Source organism: Myripristis murdjan, chromosome 22 (genome assembly GCF_902150065.1).
Source record: "Myripristis murdjan chromosome 22, fMyrMur1.1, whole genome shotgun sequence".
NCBI classification, from domain to species: Eukaryota; Metazoa; Chordata; class Actinopteri; order Holocentriformes; family Holocentridae; genus Myripristis; species Myripristis murdjan.
In genome coordinates, this window is record NC_044001.1 from 695370 (window position 1) to 711944 (window position 16575).

Sequence of the window (16575 nt, forward strand, 5' to 3'; positions counted from 1 at the left end):
GACCTTTACATGTCAAATAGGAAATGTCTGTGTAAGTGTTGTGTTGCTGTTTTAACCGAAGGAGTGCTGGCTGAGATAAAGGACACTGAGTGGAGGACTAAACTGAAGGTGTCTGATGGTTGTAGACCAGTGTGGAGGGTGTCTTATAAAGCTCTGCTGGACAAAAGATCAGGTGACCTGCAGTGGAGGATCCTGCAGGGGGCGCTCATACAGCGTATGAGGGCGCTTCATGTTTGATGTGTTTGCCTCTGACTTAAATTGAAGTTGTTGTTCTTGCTGCACTGCCCAAGTTAACTGACTGGGCCTATATCTGCTTGACAGTGAGTGACACATATGGAGGAGTTCTCTTTTTGCTTACTCTGTTTATTGCTCCTTTTTATTGTATTTCTTTTTACTGTCTTGTAAGCCCATGTGGGCTGGGCACCTTTTCTGGTGTATGACACATGAAATAAAAATGACCTTACCTAACCTTACCTTACCTTACCTTACCTCTCTCTCTCCTGACACATGAGACGGTTGTTAGTTACTTGTCAAACCTCACAAAGCACGCATGCATCCATGATACAGAACCTGACCAACCATCCTCACAAAAACTAAAAGAACCAGCAGCCCCGACGTTAAAAAAGCACAACATATACTTCACAGCAATATCAGCCTTAGAGACATTTAGTGCTACTATATGATTCAAACAATATCCATATATTTATATCATCATTAAAAAGTGCAGTCTGACCTGAGAGTCTTCAGTTTGCAGTTTGGACTCTCCAGTCCAGCAGACAGCAGCTCCACTCCTGAATCCAGCAGCTGGTTCTCACTCAGGTCCAGCTCTGTCAGATGGGGGTTGGACTTCAGAGCCGAGGCCAGAGAAGCACAGCAGCTCCATGACAACCTGCAGCCACTCAATCTGAATGAAGAATAAAATATGGAGCTATAATTTCCAGTGTTTTTTTTTTTTTTTTTTTTTTTTTTTATATTTATCAGTCATAGATTTTTCAAAATATTCAAAAAGGAAGGACAAACCAATTAAATAATTATTATAACAATTTTATGAATAACAATACTGATAATAATAATTTATATTTATATTAGACCTTTAAAGCAAAGTTCCAAAGCGCTTTATAAAACCATCAGAGCAAATGAAAAGATAAAGATAACACCTGAAATGAAAAGACATCAAAATATTAAAAACACAAATAAACAAACAATGAAAGCAGGAAATGATAAAAGGTCCAAAATAATTCAAATTCAGTGCTAAATACGGTAGACGTGAAAACAGCCATAGGTCCTTCCATAAATAACAAATGAATGGCTCAGTGAAAAGTCCTCAGATGCCTTCAGTCGACCATCTTCTCAGAGTAAAACTGGAGAACAAGAGCTTCTGCATCACATGACACCAGCACCCAGTCTCTGGACCAATCAGGGCCAAAGTTAGGAGCATTTCAACAGACTGACCAGACAACGGTATTCTCCAGTGTCGCTCTGAAAATACGCTTTAGGTAACAAAGAAACAGGAGAAGGAGGCTCGTTTTCAGATTAGGGATGAGAGTTGGCAGAGAAAATGTGAAGAGCAGTGGAATTCAACCAGCTGGACTGCATGGCCAGAGCTCTGCTGCAAAAATATTGCACCATTTTTTAACTAATGTCAAATCTAAGGAAACTTGTTGTTTGACTTCTTGTAAAAAGTACGCCATCATACTTTTTAAAAACTGCACTGACAAGCAATGATAAATATGTCATTTCATAAAGAAAGATTAAAAGAAAAAGGAATAAGGCCTAAATTAAATGAACTAAGTGAAAAAAACCTGACAAACCATTTCAGCGAGGTGTTTTTGTTGACTTTCTTGATCATGGGTCCTTAAAATAATTAATTTGAGAACATTTTGCATTTTGGTGCTTTGACAGCTATATTTTGACTCTGAATTTTGACACTTTGAATCCTGAAATAAGATGTTAATCTGGATTTGTCAGGTGAATGTGGCTTATAATGATTGTAAAGCGATTAATACACCTGCATGTGAAATAAGCTGCACTTTTTTTTAGTTTTTGCACGGGTCTTATAAAAGACACAGCGGTTTCTGTGAGTTGTGCACCGCAGAATTTGCACCCTGCAGACTGTTTTTGCTTGCATGTGGTTTTGCAGATAAAGTCCTTATGATTTTGGAAACTAAACTTAATGATACGTGAGTTTGCTGACATTTTTCATGGCGATTTCCTGGGGACGCCAAACATAACCACGGCTTCTCCAGCCGTCTTCATCCACTCTGCGTGTTCAGGGGGGCGTCACTCAAGGTGTCTCAAAGGCTGAGTGACCTGGGAAGCAGCTGCACTTTTCTTTTTTCTCTTATCACAGCAGTGAGAGCCTGGTCTCGACCGGTCTTGATCAAAAATCCAGAGTCCGCCCAGTCCGAGACCGAGACAAGACCGAGTGAAAATATCTTCGATTCTGAGACGAGACCGAGACCCTCAGAAAGTGGTCTCGAGACCCCGACCGACCTCGAGGACTACAACACCAGTAAGATCAGATTGTAATTGATTCCACAGAGTGTTTTTTTACAGACAAATGAATGTTGGATGCATATTTGTGTATCTTTGTACAGGTGTGCACATGTCATGTATGTATGTATGTATGCAGGTGTATATATGTGTACTGATATACATATGCTTTGTTTTTCTCTTTTTTATTTATATATGTAGTTACTGATTTATTTTTCAGTCCCCGACAACTCTCTTCAAACTAGGAGTGGAAAGCTTCCAGGTTCAGATGTAAATAGTTTGTTGGGCCATGAAAGGAAAAGTCTGGAAAAGCAAGACTTGAAAAATTACAACTTGAAAAATTCTACGCTGATGTTGTGTGAGCCGAATATCAGAGTGTTTAATACCAGAGGCCTGTATCACAAAGTGGGATTAAGGTGTTAGCGAGATGCCTTCAGGCTCAACTCCGGATTTTCTGTATCACAAAGCTGGTTCACCTCTCATCAGAATTGAAAACCTGTCCTGAACCTGTCCTGAAAGCTAGCCTTTCCGGGGCAGGCTAACTTTCAGGACAGGATTGAATCCTACATAAAGCTCCGCCCCCTGGCCAATCAGCTGTTTGCCAGAACGTGGCCTGCCCAATCACTGAGGATCCCCCTGAACGACAAGTCCAAATAAGGAGAGAATTACGGCGTGAAAGGATTTTCCTGGACCGATCAATCCTGTTCGTTCAGAGATCCTTTCCCTGAGTTGGGTCTCACAATAGAGCAGACTGGAAAACAGGATCTCTGTTGGGCTCTACGTCAGCCATAAAGATGGACCTTTACATGTCAAATAGGAAATGTCTGTGTAAGTGTTGTGTTGCTGTTTTAACCCGAGGAGTGCTGGCTGAGATAAAGGACACTGTGTGGAGGACTAAACTGAAGGTGTCTGATGGTTGTAGACCAGTGTGGAGGGTGTCTTATAAAGCCCTGCTGGACAAAAGATCAGGTGACCTGCAGTGGAGGATCCTGCAGGGGGCGCTCATACAGTGTATGAGGGCGCTTTATGTTTGATGTGTTTGCCTCTGACTTAAATTGAAGTTGTGTTCTTGCTGTACTGCCCAAGTTAACTGACTGGGCCTATATCTGCTTGACAGTGAGTGACACATATGGAGGAGTTCTCTTTTTGCTTACTCTGTTTATTGCTCCTTTTTATTGGATTTCTTTTTACTGTCTTGTAAGCCCATGTGGGCTGGGCATCTGTTTTGGTGTATGACACATGAAATAAAAATGACCTTACCTAACCTTACCTTACCTTACCTTACCTTACCTCTCTCTCTCCTGACACATGAGACGGTTGTTAGTTACTTGTCAAACCTCACAAAGCACACATGCATCCATGATACAGAACCTGACCAACCATCCTCACAAAAACTAAAAGAACCAGCAGCCCCGACTTTAAAAAAGCACAACATATACTTCACAGCAATATCAGCCTTAGAGACATTTAGTGCTACTATATGATTCAAACAATATCCATATATTCATGTCATCATTAAAAAGTGCAGTCTGACCTGAGAGTCTTCAGTCTGCAGTTTGGACTCTCCAGTCCAGCAGACAGCAGCTCCACTCCTGAATCCAGCAGCTGGTTCTCACTCAGGTCCAGCTCTGTCAGATGGGGGTTGGACTTCAGAGCCGAGGCCAGAGAAGCACAGCAGCTCTTTGACAACCAGCAGCTCCTCAATCTGAATGAAGAATAAAATATGGAGCTTTAATTTCCAGTGTTTTTTGTTTGTTTGTTTGTTTTTTGATATTTATCAGTCATAGATTTTTCAAAATATTCAAAAAGGAAGGACAAACCAACTAAATAATTATTATAACAATTATATTAATAATAATACTGATAATACTAATTTATATTTATATTAGACCTTTAAAGCAAAGTTCCAAAGTGCTTTATAAAACCATCAGAGCAAATGAAAAGATAAAGATAACACCTGAAATGAAAAGACATCAAAATATTAAAAACACAAATAAACAAACAATGAAAGCAGGAAATGATAAAAGGTCCAAAATAATTCAAATTCAGTGCTAAATACAGTAGACGTGAAAACAGCCATAGGTCCGTCCATAAATAACAAATGAATGGCTCAGTGAAAAGTCCTCAGTGCTTTGACAGCTATATTTTGACTCTTTGAATTTTGACACTTTGAATCTTGAAATAAGATGTTAATCTGGATTTGTCAGGTGAATATGTCTTATAATGAGTGTAAAGCGATTAATACACCTGCATGTGAAATAAGCTGCACTTTCTTTTAGTTTTTGCACGGGTCTTATAAAAGACACATGCCCCTTTTCCACCAGAAAAAACCTGGTGCTGGTTCGGAGCTGGTGCTAGAGCCGGTGCTTAACTGGTGCCAACGAAGAACCGGTTTGCTTTTCCACCGGTCAAGAGCAAAGTGGAGAAAAGTCAGAGCCACGTCATGACGTCATCGGAAAACGTGATGACGGGTGCGTGAGACGCTCGCTCAGAATCACAATAACCATCATGAATGAATGAATGAATGAATGATACTTAATTAATCCGTTGCAGGAAATTACATTGTCACGGCAGCTTCATCACTTCAACACACATAAAACTGCACACTCATACAGTCCAGCGGCTGCAGCGTCTCTGTCTCTGTCCGCCCGTCCTGTCCTGAAGCCGGTGAGACTGATCAGTGAGTCGGGGATGATGTTGGTGAGCCGCGTCTCAGTCAAGCATATAACGCTGCTTTCCCGATACAGTTTCTGGCCCCGGGTGGAGCAGGATCTGGATTTATTAGCGATGCAAATACTGCGTGTGTCTTTACAAGCCTACATTTCAATACAGAGGCGAAAAACACAATTATTGCCGGCTACCTGTCGGATTCGTGATCGGAACGAATGACAGCTATGTTTAGTTATAAAACGGGTGCTTCTGATCCTTAAATGTGATTGGCTGAGCCGCGTTCCATGCCGTTGTAAAATCAGTATAACCCACGGCTTCTCGGGGATTATTGTTTATGTTTATAGCGTTCGCAGTTCGTTTTGTTTTGTAACCCCGCCCACCAATGACGCGGTGGGCCACGTCATCGGTTCTTTCTCTGGCTCCTGTTTAGCCCCTGCTCGGAGTCGGTGCTTGCCTAGCACCAGTTTGGAACCAGTTTGGCCCCAGCTTGGGCGGTGGAAAACCAAAAAACTGGTGCTAAGTCAGGCACCGGCTCCAAACCAGCCCTGGTGGAAAAGGGGTAACAGTGGTTTCTGTGAGTTGTGCACCGCAGACTTTGCACCCTGCAGACTGTTTTTGCTTGAATGTGGTTTTGCAGATAAAGTCCTTATGATTTTGGAAACTAAACTTAATGATACGTGAGTTTGCTGACATTTTTCATGGCGATTTCCCGGGGATGCCAAACATAACCACGGCTTCTCCAGCCATCTTCATGCACTCTGCGTGTTCAGGGGGCGTCACTCAAGGTGTCTCAAAGGCTGAGTGACCTGGGAAGCAGCTGCACTTTTCTTTTTTCTCTTATCACAGCAGTGAGAGCCTGGTCTCATCGGGTCTTGATCAAAAATCCCGAGTCCGCCCCGTCCGAGACCGAGACAAGACCGAGTGAAAATATCTTTGATTCTGAAACGAGACCGAGACCCTCAGAAAGTGGTCTCGAGACCCCGACCGACCTCGAGGACTACAACACCAGTAAGATCAGATTTTAACTGATTCCACAGAGTGTTTTTTTTACAGACAAATGAATGTTGGATGCATATTTGTGTATCTTTGTACAGGTGTGCACATGTCATGTATGTATGTATGTATGTGGGTGTATATATGTGTACTGATATACATATGCTTTGTTTTTCTCTTTTTTATTTATTTATGTAGTTATTGATTTATTTTTCTGTCCCCTACAACTCTCTTCAAACTAGGAGTGGAAAGCTTCCAGGTTCAGATGTAAATAGTTTGTTGGGCCATAAAAGGAAAAGTCTGGAAAAGCAAGACTTGAAAAGTTACGACTTGAAAAATTCTACACTGATGTTGTGTGAGCCGAATATTAGTGTTTTAATACCAGAGGCCTGTATCAGGAAACAGGATTAAGGCGTTAGCGAGATGCCTTCAGGCTCAACTCCGGATTTTCTGTATCACAAAGCTGGTTCACCTCTGATCGGGACAGGAAACCTGTCCTGAACCTGAAGACTGAATCCTACATAAAGCTCCGCCCCCTGACCAATCAGCTGTTTGCCAAAACGTGGCCTGCCCAATCACTGAGGATCCCCTTGAACAACGGGTCCAAATAAGGAGAGCATTACGGCATTAAAGGATTTTCCTGGGCCGGTCAAACCCGTTAGATTTTGCCTCTGACTCTCTGTGAGAGAGAGGCTGTGATGCTGATGTTCAGCAGCTTCAGGCTAACAGCTGCTGCTGTACAGAGCTGACACTCTGCATGAGAGGAACACAGGAGAGATCATTACAGGACATCTGATCATTAAAAGTATTTTTAGAGGCGTTTCACAACATTTTAGGGACATTTAAAATGGCACAATTAATCAGCTCTAAATATTTTGGGGGTCAAATTATTCCTGGGAGAGAGAATGGGCCTGATTGACAGCTCGCTGATGCAAATGTGAAAAAGGATCATTTGTCCTTCATTCCAGAGGCGAGTCGGCCTTTAGATTTGACTTTTGTTCCTGCTGAGGTCTAACGCAGCTCAGAGTCTGATTTTATTCAGGCTGTCAACCTGATGCAGTGACCGGACTGAATTTTGGCATCCGCTTTATTTTATTATCGCCTGTATAACAGGCGATAATAAAAAGGCAAACTTAACAAATGCAATGATGTTCTTGTGTTTTTGTGTTTTTACTTGCTCCCATGCTCTTTTAAGCCCTGAGGGGGGTTAAACACACACAGCACATCTGTGCAGCAGTGGTGTAGTCTAGTTTATTCTAGTGGGTATACGCGCACACGCACACGCACACGCACACGCACACGCACACGCACACGCACACACACACACACACACAGGCTCCCTTTCTGAAACGTTAACGTTAGCTCCAGCTGTAGTGTCCCCCAAAATATGGTCAAAAAGAACCCACTTCGTAACACAGAGAAGGCGACTTTATGAACGGGAAAGTGAACGTTATGTCAAAAAAACATACTGATACGTATCTTTGCGCCTTTTTAAGTTGTTATACGGAAATGCGGGCCCTTTTCTACTGGGTATACGCCGTATACCTGCGTATCACGTAGACTACACCACTGCTGTGCAGTGAGTTCATGGGTTTCAGTGTCAGATGTGGAAACTTGAGCCGTTGACGTGTAACTTCAGCATTTCTGCAGTCGGCAGTTCGTTACCCAGAATTCTGCCTTCTCTTCGCGGCAGCCGCGCTCTGCGTTTTTCCTTGTGGCTCATATTTGTGATTGGTCGGCTCCTGATGATGTCACGGCTCTTGATGAGGCAAACCTGGATGGAGTGAGCGAGCTGATAATCAGTGTTGTGATGCCGGTTATCCCTGATCACCAGGATCTCCATTAGTGCAGCCGGATAGGTCTGAGAGATCCAGGGAAAACTGAGCTGCTGCCTGATACAGGCCTCAGGTGAGACAATGTATAAGGAATGCTTTTCCAAATAAAAATATCTTAAAAATAACTAATAAATAAATAAAAAGACTGACCAGGTGGTGGCAGTAGAGGTGGGCCCATCAATATATTGCTATAATATGGATACTGTGATATGAGATCAGATATCATGTGGGATTTGTGATATGGTAATATCTTGTGGAATCAGTGTTGTCCTCTCCTGCTTTTAAAGGCTGCATTACAGTGAAGGGATGCAGTTTTCTCAACTTATTAGACGCTCCTCGCTGCTCTGTTATTGGCCTCAGCCTGCTCGCTCATCATATCCATATTACTAATGACTGTTCAGCACTAATTTACACTTTGATGAAAGCACCAACCAGTCATCCTAACAATATCCTCACAATATGGATATCACAGTATTCAGTCAAAAACATGGTGACAGTCCACTGTGTTCATATGGCTCAGTCTGAGGGACTAGAGACAGAAAATATCCTGAAATATACAAAATGTTCATTTGGCGTGGTCGTCTGTCAGCCTGCAGAGTTTAAACAAAGTTTTGCATGGGAAGTAGGTGAGCTGTGAAAAAGTGTGTGAAGATGATCAAAATAATAATCAAGGAAAAACAAGAGGTCCTAAAGGTTTAGTTGAGGTTCAGAACAGTTACAAGACAACAGTGACCATGAGGGAATGTGATCAGGATGGTAAAAGTTGGACATACCAACTCCATCCCATCAGGCCTAATCTGTGAAAGATACCAGAATGCACTGATATGCCCACATGGGATTTTAGTCCTTGTTGATTCTTCAAGAAAATATTGGAATCCTTTGTGAATCCATAGTTGAACCAAGACCTCCATGATAGTGTCCTCTATATGTTCTGTGGAATTACCACAATAAATATCAGATTCCCACAGACCCCTACATGCACAATATGTACGATATCATCACTCACAGTTCACAGTTTTTCATTTCAATTTTCATTTCATTTCAGTTTGACAACAATTTGAGATGTAAGCCTGTAAAACTCCTGTTCAGCTAACAGAATATTACATGTTCACACATCATTAAAAAGTGCAGTCTGACCTGAGAGTCTTCAGTCTGCAGTTTGGACTCTCCAGTCCTGCAGACAGCAGCTTCACTCCTGAATCCTGCAGCTCGTCGTTCTCACTCAGGTCCAGCTCTGTCAGATGGGGGTTGGACTTCAGAGCCGAGGCCACGGTTTCCCAGTCAGTCTCTGAGAGTCGACAGCCAGAAAGTCTGTAATTACAGATTTAATGACAAGTCTGTTATTTTCTTGTGTTTATATAGTGTTATATTATAGTAATATTAAATTGTATTACAGGATACAATTTTTTTGAAAGGTGCTTCATGTATAATATCAGAACAAACCAAGCAGTAGAAACCTGATGCTCAAGTTCAATTACTCAGGAAAAACTCTGGTTTTGAAGTATTGTAGGGTTGAGCTGCTGTGGGCATCACCATCATGTTGCCTTCTTTTACCCTGGACTGCCTGAAGTATATTTTTTCTCTCAGAATCAATCCTTTATCCTGAATATTTATAGAACTACATATCTTTAATATATTTCTGACAGTGGGTATGGAAGCAGCTCTACACTGTTTGTATAATGTTGATTTGACATCAGGACTAACCGAGCCTTCCTGCAGTTCCTCACAGCTGGGATCAGTCTCCGTCGTCCCTCATTTGATGTGTTGTACGCCATCAGGTCCAACTCATCCAGAACCTCCTCTGACATCTGCAGCATGTAGGCCAGAGCTGAGCACTGGATCTCAGAGAGTTTCTTCTCTGATCTGTTCTCTGACTTCAGGAACTTTTGGATGTCCTGATGTACTGAGAGGTCGTTCATCTCCATCAAACAGTGGAAGATGTTGATGCTTCTGTCAGGTGAGACACTGTAGGTGTTCATCTCCTTCAGGTTTCTGATGGCTCTCTGGATGTCTTCTGGTCTGCTCTCTGTCTGACCCAGCAGGCCTCCTAAGAGCTTCTGGTTGGACTTCAGTGAGAGGCCATGAAGGAAACGGACAAAGAGGTCCAGGTGACCATTTTTGCTCTCCAGGGCTTCAGACATGACTGTCTTCAGGAAGATATCCAATGATGGCTTTTTGCAATCACATTGTCTCCTCATGACTCTGGCCAGTACCTCTGTGTTGCTGTTGGTGTACCAGTGGAAGATGTAGACTGCAGCGAGAAACTCCTGAATGCTCAGATGAACAAAGCAGTAGACTTTTCTCTGGAGGAGCACACACTCGCTTTTGAAGATCTCTGTGCACACTCCTGAGTACACCGAGGCCTCTCTGACATCAAGACCACACTCCTCCAGGTCTTCTTGGTAGAACATCAGGTTGCCTTTCTCCAGATGTTCATACGCCAGCCTGCCCAGCTTCAGAAGAACTTCCCTGTCAGTCTCCATCAGCTCCTGCTTACTCCTGTCATGTCTCTCATCGTACTTGTGCTTCTTCCTCTGTGTCTGAACCAGCAGGAAGTGTGAGTACATGTCAGTCAGGCTCTTGGGCAGCTCTCCTCTCTGGTCTGTAGTCAACATGTGCTCCAGAACTGTAGCAGTGATCCAGCAGAAGACTGGGATGTGGCACATGATGTGGAGGCTCCTGGACGCCTTGATGTGTGAGATGATTCTGCTGCACAGCTTCTCATCACTGGATCTCCTCCTGAAGTACTCCTCCTTCTGGAGGTCAGTGAACCCTCGCACTTCTGTTACCCTGTCCACACATGTAGGAGGGATCTGATTGGCCGCCGCAGGTCTGGAAGTTATCCAGAAGAGAGCCGAGGGAAGCAGATTCCCCTTGATGAGGTTTGTCAACAGCACGTCTACTGATGATGTCTGTGTGACATCAGACATGACCTCATTGTTCTGGAAATCCAATAAAAACCTGCTTTCATCCAGGCCGTCAAAGATGAACACGACTTTACAGACGGCGAGCTTCTCTGCTGTGACCGTCTGTAATGTTGGATGGAAAACACGGAGCAGCTGGAGAAGACTGTAGCGCTTAGCTTTGATCAAGTTCAGCTCCCGGAACGAAAGCAGAACCACAAGACTGACATGTTGGTTTTCCAAGCCCTCTGCCCAGTCCAGAGTGAACTTCTGCACTGAGAAGGTTTTTCCAATGCCAGCAACGCCCTGCGTCACAACTACTCTGATGTGTGTGTCTTGGCCAGGTAAGGGTTTAAAGATGTCCTGGCACCTGATTGGAGTGTCACTGAGGGTCTCCATCTTGGATGTTGTCTCCAGCTGCCACACCTCATGTTGGGTATTAACCTCTTCCCTCCGTCCCTGTGTGATGTAGAGCTCAGTGTAGATCCTGTTGAGGGGGGTTCCACTTCCTGCTGCAGCAGTTCCTTCTGTCACAAATTCACATCTCCTCCTCAGACTGATCTTATGCTCGTCTAAAACCTCCTGCAGACCGCCGTCCACTGGGCTGGTTTGACTGGGTGTCTGCAGTCCAGGTCTTGTTCTGGATCTTTCTCCACACTGGGGACAGGCAGGATCTCCTGATGGATCAGACTGGTCCCAGTATGAGGTGATGCACTGTCTGCAGAACCAGTGTCCACAGCTGGTGGAGACTGGATCCCTCAGGAGCTCCTGACACAAAGCACAGCAGGACAGCTGCTCCTTCACATCACCTCGACTCCTCTTCCTGTCCCTGTGGAGATGAAAGCACTTTGTTTATGTTTAGACAACATTATGTTTTAACTGAAATCTTAAAATCTTAAAAAAAAAAAAAAAAAATGTAAAAAACAAGCAAACATGACGACGGGACACTTGACATTTAGCCAAGGTTATTACAATTATCATAATTGGTCTCTTATGTCACTTTGTGTGACTACATTTACATGGACAAAAATATTCTAATATTAATGCAATTAAGATATTATTTACATGACTAAATGTCCATGTAAGCAGCAAGACATCCACTTTGACTTTTTGCAGCAGATTATGACAAATACAGCAATCCAAGAGATTGACAGCTCATGTTTTTGTTTTGTTTTTGTTTGGAAACTCGCTGCAACAAGCTTTCAACAAACACAAGAGGACGACGCCCCCTTGACTTAACCCTGAGATTAGTCACCATGGTTACTACTTCAGTCTACTACAACTAGACCCCATAACAAATGTCTGAATCCCCTCCACATCCAGGTGGGTTTTCATGCTGGGTTCCAGTGCTCCTGTCTGGTTCCAGGACCAGAAGTCAGGTATTACAACACTCAGGCTGGACAATATGCTGATCTCCTGATCGATGCTGTCATGACACCTGGGAGCCGATCAATACATATTGTGATTGTTAAGTATCCTCTTATCCTCGTTGTGTAAACGTGTCAGAAACTGGCCCTCACTGTCAGTCCAGCTGGAGAAGCAGAGCTCCTCTGAACGGCCTCGCTCTCTAGTTTGTGTCTGTAAAGTCTGATGAGGCTGTGATTCTCCTAGAGGTCACTAGAGGTCATTTTCTCCAGCGACGTCCAGTGTGACAAAAGTCTCTGCCTGCAGTGAAATGGCTGCTATGGGGGCCAACATCATCACACAGGAATCAAATGTGGCTCATTGAATCCACAAGAGTCTCAGCTTTCCAGTCAAAGCCAACTGATGCAGCTCCAAGACTGTTTAGGCCCCAGTCTGCACACACACACCACAGGTTAAAAATAAAAAAAATAAAACTAAAATTTAGTCCAAGTTAGAAACAATATATTTCCAGAGTTCTGAGGTTCTGTAAATGCATTGTGAAAATAATACAGCGATGTGTTGATCTTTGTGTTATTTACCTTGAATCTTGATGTTGAAATGAAAATGCCCTTTTGAATAATTAAGTATTTTTAAAAGAGATTACTTTAACTCAAGTAAAACATTTGACTGAGCAGCTTCCACTGGCAGTGCAGTAATATTTGACCAGGAGGATCTACACTTTAACTCGAGTCATGGGCTTCACCACTGCTCACGGTGTGTGTGTGTGTGTGTGTGTGTGTGTGTGTGATGTGAGCCATGGTGCATCACATGCACATCAGTCTGAGCAGCACAGGATCAGATTTCTCTGTCAGTCAGTGTGAATCTAAACTTCAGACTCAGGTGTGTGAAGAACTTGTGAGTGCAGGTGCAGGTGGAAATGTTCTCAGGTGTTTTGGTGCAAAACATCAAACAGCATCACAGTTTGTGGAAAACAGCACAGAGCCAGATGTGTTTTGGTTGAACAGCTGGATTGCAGAGCAGGGAGCAGTCATTTCTCTCTTTGCAGTCTCTTTTCTTGATATCCTCACTCCTTGCTCTGCTATATAATCTCAGTCGGCCTGTCGTGATATGTGATAAGTCGGTTAATTGCACGGTAAATTTAAATGAAGTAAGTAACTTTTCTGATCGCGATTAATCGCCACGTTCATGCGTGTTTGTTTTCCTCGTCTCTCTGCCAAAGAGAGCAGAGGACAAGAGCGTCTGTCAGCCAGGTGAGCTGCTTCATCAGAGGAATGAACGGAGGGAACGCTCCTGTCATCGAGTGTCTTTGTCTCTGTGAGGGGGTGGGGCCATGGGCGGCACACACACACACACACACACACACACACACACACACACAAAGACGAGGTGGAGAAAAGAGCGAACGACATGGAACTTCTTCTGAAACCACAAAGACTTGAGTCTGTTATAATTGGCCTTATAGTTCAGTGTCTCTTGTATTATCCAGTGTATCATATAGTTCAGGACAGCTTGTCCACTTGGAGCGGGCTCAGCATAACAGAGGACAGATAAAACAGGAGCCAGATGTACTTTATCTTGTTAGTTAGGTCTGTTGCATTAGATACACGCCCAGTCACCATCCACACACACAGCATCACACATTCCAGAAACAAGGCATGGACAGTGGTTGGCCTGTCCATGTCTGGGTAACTGGCCAATTATACTCCAACCTCTGTACGGGGCAGGCCCAGCCCAAGAACATAAATGTGCATCATTTCCTGATATCAGGGCTCATTCTGACAGAGATCCTGCGGGAGCTCTGTCACTCTGAGCCCAGCGCTGCCTTACTTTACCTGTGACCAAAATAAATATTTTGTAGAAAACTGAAGATTTTCTCCGGTTTGTTCTTGTCCATTTCAACGTTTTTGGTTGTGTTTTTTTTTTTTTTTATTACAGTGCACTTTTTGTTATCAGGGCCAGTTTTTTGTATTCATAAGGTCTTTATTTATATATTTTGGTATTTTTACGTCTTTTTTTATTTTGGATATTTAAAATTTCTTGTTTACATTTTTGAATATTCTTGTTGAATAAATGTTTATTTCTCTTCAAAAAGGTGTTCTTGCATCATTATGCCTTTATTATCATAATAAAAGTTTAAAGAATGGTCTGAAAATGTCAAAATTACAGCAATAATAAAAATTGTGTTAAAAGCACAATATTACACAATATTATCGCTTATCGCAATTCCGATGCAATTCATCGCACAGCAAAATGTGTTTTTGTGACAGGCCTAAACCTCATGTCATCATATTCCATCAGGCTCACAGTCTGACAGCTGTCTTACTTTGTGTCTGGAGCTCCAGGTTCAGCACTGAAGAGTGGAGGATAATCTTTAGACCAGTCGCTCTTCATGGACAGACAGCTGGACACTGCAGACTCTGCTCTGTGGCAGGAATCTCTGGAAACACAAATGTTTGAAACATGTTATTAGTTCTTGTAAATCAGGGCTCCAGACTAACTTTCCCACTGGCAGCACTGGTGCTCCCAGCTTTCCCAGTCACTCACAGCAGCTCATGATTTGGTCACAGCCTTTTTTTGTGAGGGGGCGTCCAGCTAAAAGAGATGTGGCTCATGATCTGAAGCATCAGTTTCAGTGTCACGTCTACTTTCTCCATGAGCCACAAACAGATTTCACAAGAAAACAGTGAACACACACTGCTCTCTAACAGCTGTCTTACTTTGTGTCTGAAGGTCCAGGTTCAGCACTGAAGCCTGGAGGATCTCCTTTAGACCGGTCACTCTTCATGGACAGACAGCTGGACACTGCAGACGCTGCTCTGCCCTCCTCTTCCTCCACACAGTCACTCATCTTCTGCTTTAAGTCAGTCTAAGAGGTGCAAACACACACACACACACACACACACACACACACACACACACACACGCACACACAGACACACACACACACACACACACCACAGGGATGATATATGTGTTGATGTTCTAGTTTCCTATTGGACAAAAGGCATTAACTGTATTAAATGGAGTCAGTCACATAAATAATGTGTGTTTCAACATATTTTTGTAGAAACGTCACAGTTATTTTGTTGCTATTTTATATTTAGTGTATGTTTATAATAATTTTGTATGTTGTTTTTTCTACTTCAATTCCAAAATAGTTATTTTGCAAATGTATGTTTTTTAAATTTTAATTAAATTTTTTTGGTCATTCTTTACACTGATCTCATTTTTTTATTATTATTATTATTAATGTCTTGCTAATTATTTGTTGTATTTTTCCCCTCATGTCTCAGAAAGTAATAAAGTGAATTTACGCAGGTGACAGAGGGTTAACACACACACACACACACACACTGAAACAAACACACACACACACACACACACACACACTGAAACAAACACACACACACACACACACACACTGAAACAAACACACACACACACACACACACACACACAGTGTCTTCATAGATTACATGTTGCTCTTCACTCCTCCTTACTCACTTTGCTGACTTGTGAATGTCGTCTTTTTTACTGAATATATTTTACATTCACAGAAAAATAAAGACGTTAAAAAATTATCTAAAATCTCAGTGTCTGAATATTTTCCCAGAGCAACAGCAGTCATCCCTACATTAACCATATTGAGGGATTTGGTCAAAATATTTCTCGATATTTGATTTAGTCTTTGTCACCCAGCCCGAGCCTCACAGTGAAATTTGACATTTTAATTTAAAGTTGTCATGGCGACCAGTTTCATGCATGCAGCGTTTGGTCTTTGTAAAGGAGCCGGGAGCCGCTGATGATCTGCACAAATAAATGCAGATTAATAAATAATTTGTGAAGCACAAATTCCCTTTAGGAATGCCCAAATGAAAGAGTGTAAATGCAGCAGAGCTCATGGACATGTTTCCTGTTTCTGTCCAATCCAGAGGCTGCGTTCCAGACGCTGCGCTCACCAGCAAATCCTGGTGACGTCATGAAACCTGCAAATCTTTCTTTCAGTAGTTTTGGTGGCGCACCGTGTTCCCTTCATGTCTTTTTCTTGTTGTTTTCAGAGAACAGAGCCTCAGCAGAAAAGCCACAGGTTTGGCCCTTATTCTCTTTTCTGTGTTGAGGGACCAGAGGCCTGTTCTCCCCCTGACAAACAGGAAACACTTTGCTTCCTGTTCAGGCTGGAAAAAGAAAAAGCCACAGGCCTGTTCAGGGCCCTGGGAACACAGGGGGCCCTGCCCAGTTTGAAAACTATTAATAGATTTGCATTTTTTATGAATTAATTTATTCATTTGTCCAATTTCCAGTGGCGGCTTTCATAC

General features: G+C 42.8%; 1 protein-coding gene and 1 long non-coding RNA gene across 2 annotated transcripts in view; both read right to left on the minus strand.

Moving 5' to 3' along the window:
• The window catches only part of LOC115354421 (NACHT, LRR and PYD domains-containing protein 3-like), a gene marked incomplete at its 5' end in the record, with an annotated part of 72085 nt that overhangs the window by 10602 nt on the left and 44908 nt on the right, over window positions 1–16575 (minus strand). The window contains 4 exons of the mRNA XM_030044815.1: window positions 734–904; window positions 4028–4198; window positions 9129–9302; window positions 9696–10162. Of these exons, the coding sequence (XP_029900675.1) occupies window positions 734–904; window positions 4028–4198; window positions 9129–9302; window positions 9696–10162 (983 nt within the window). The remainder of the gene's footprint in view (window positions 1–733; window positions 905–4027; window positions 4199–9128; window positions 9303–9695; window positions 10163–16575) is intronic.
• On the minus strand, window positions 11688–14993 carry LOC115354091 (uncharacterized). The gene is made up of 3 exons (XR_003927761.1): window positions 14977–14993; window positions 14583–14696; window positions 11688–11723 (listed from the first exon to the last, which is right to left on the minus strand). It is a non-coding gene; the product is annotated as an uncharacterized LOC115354091 (long non-coding RNA).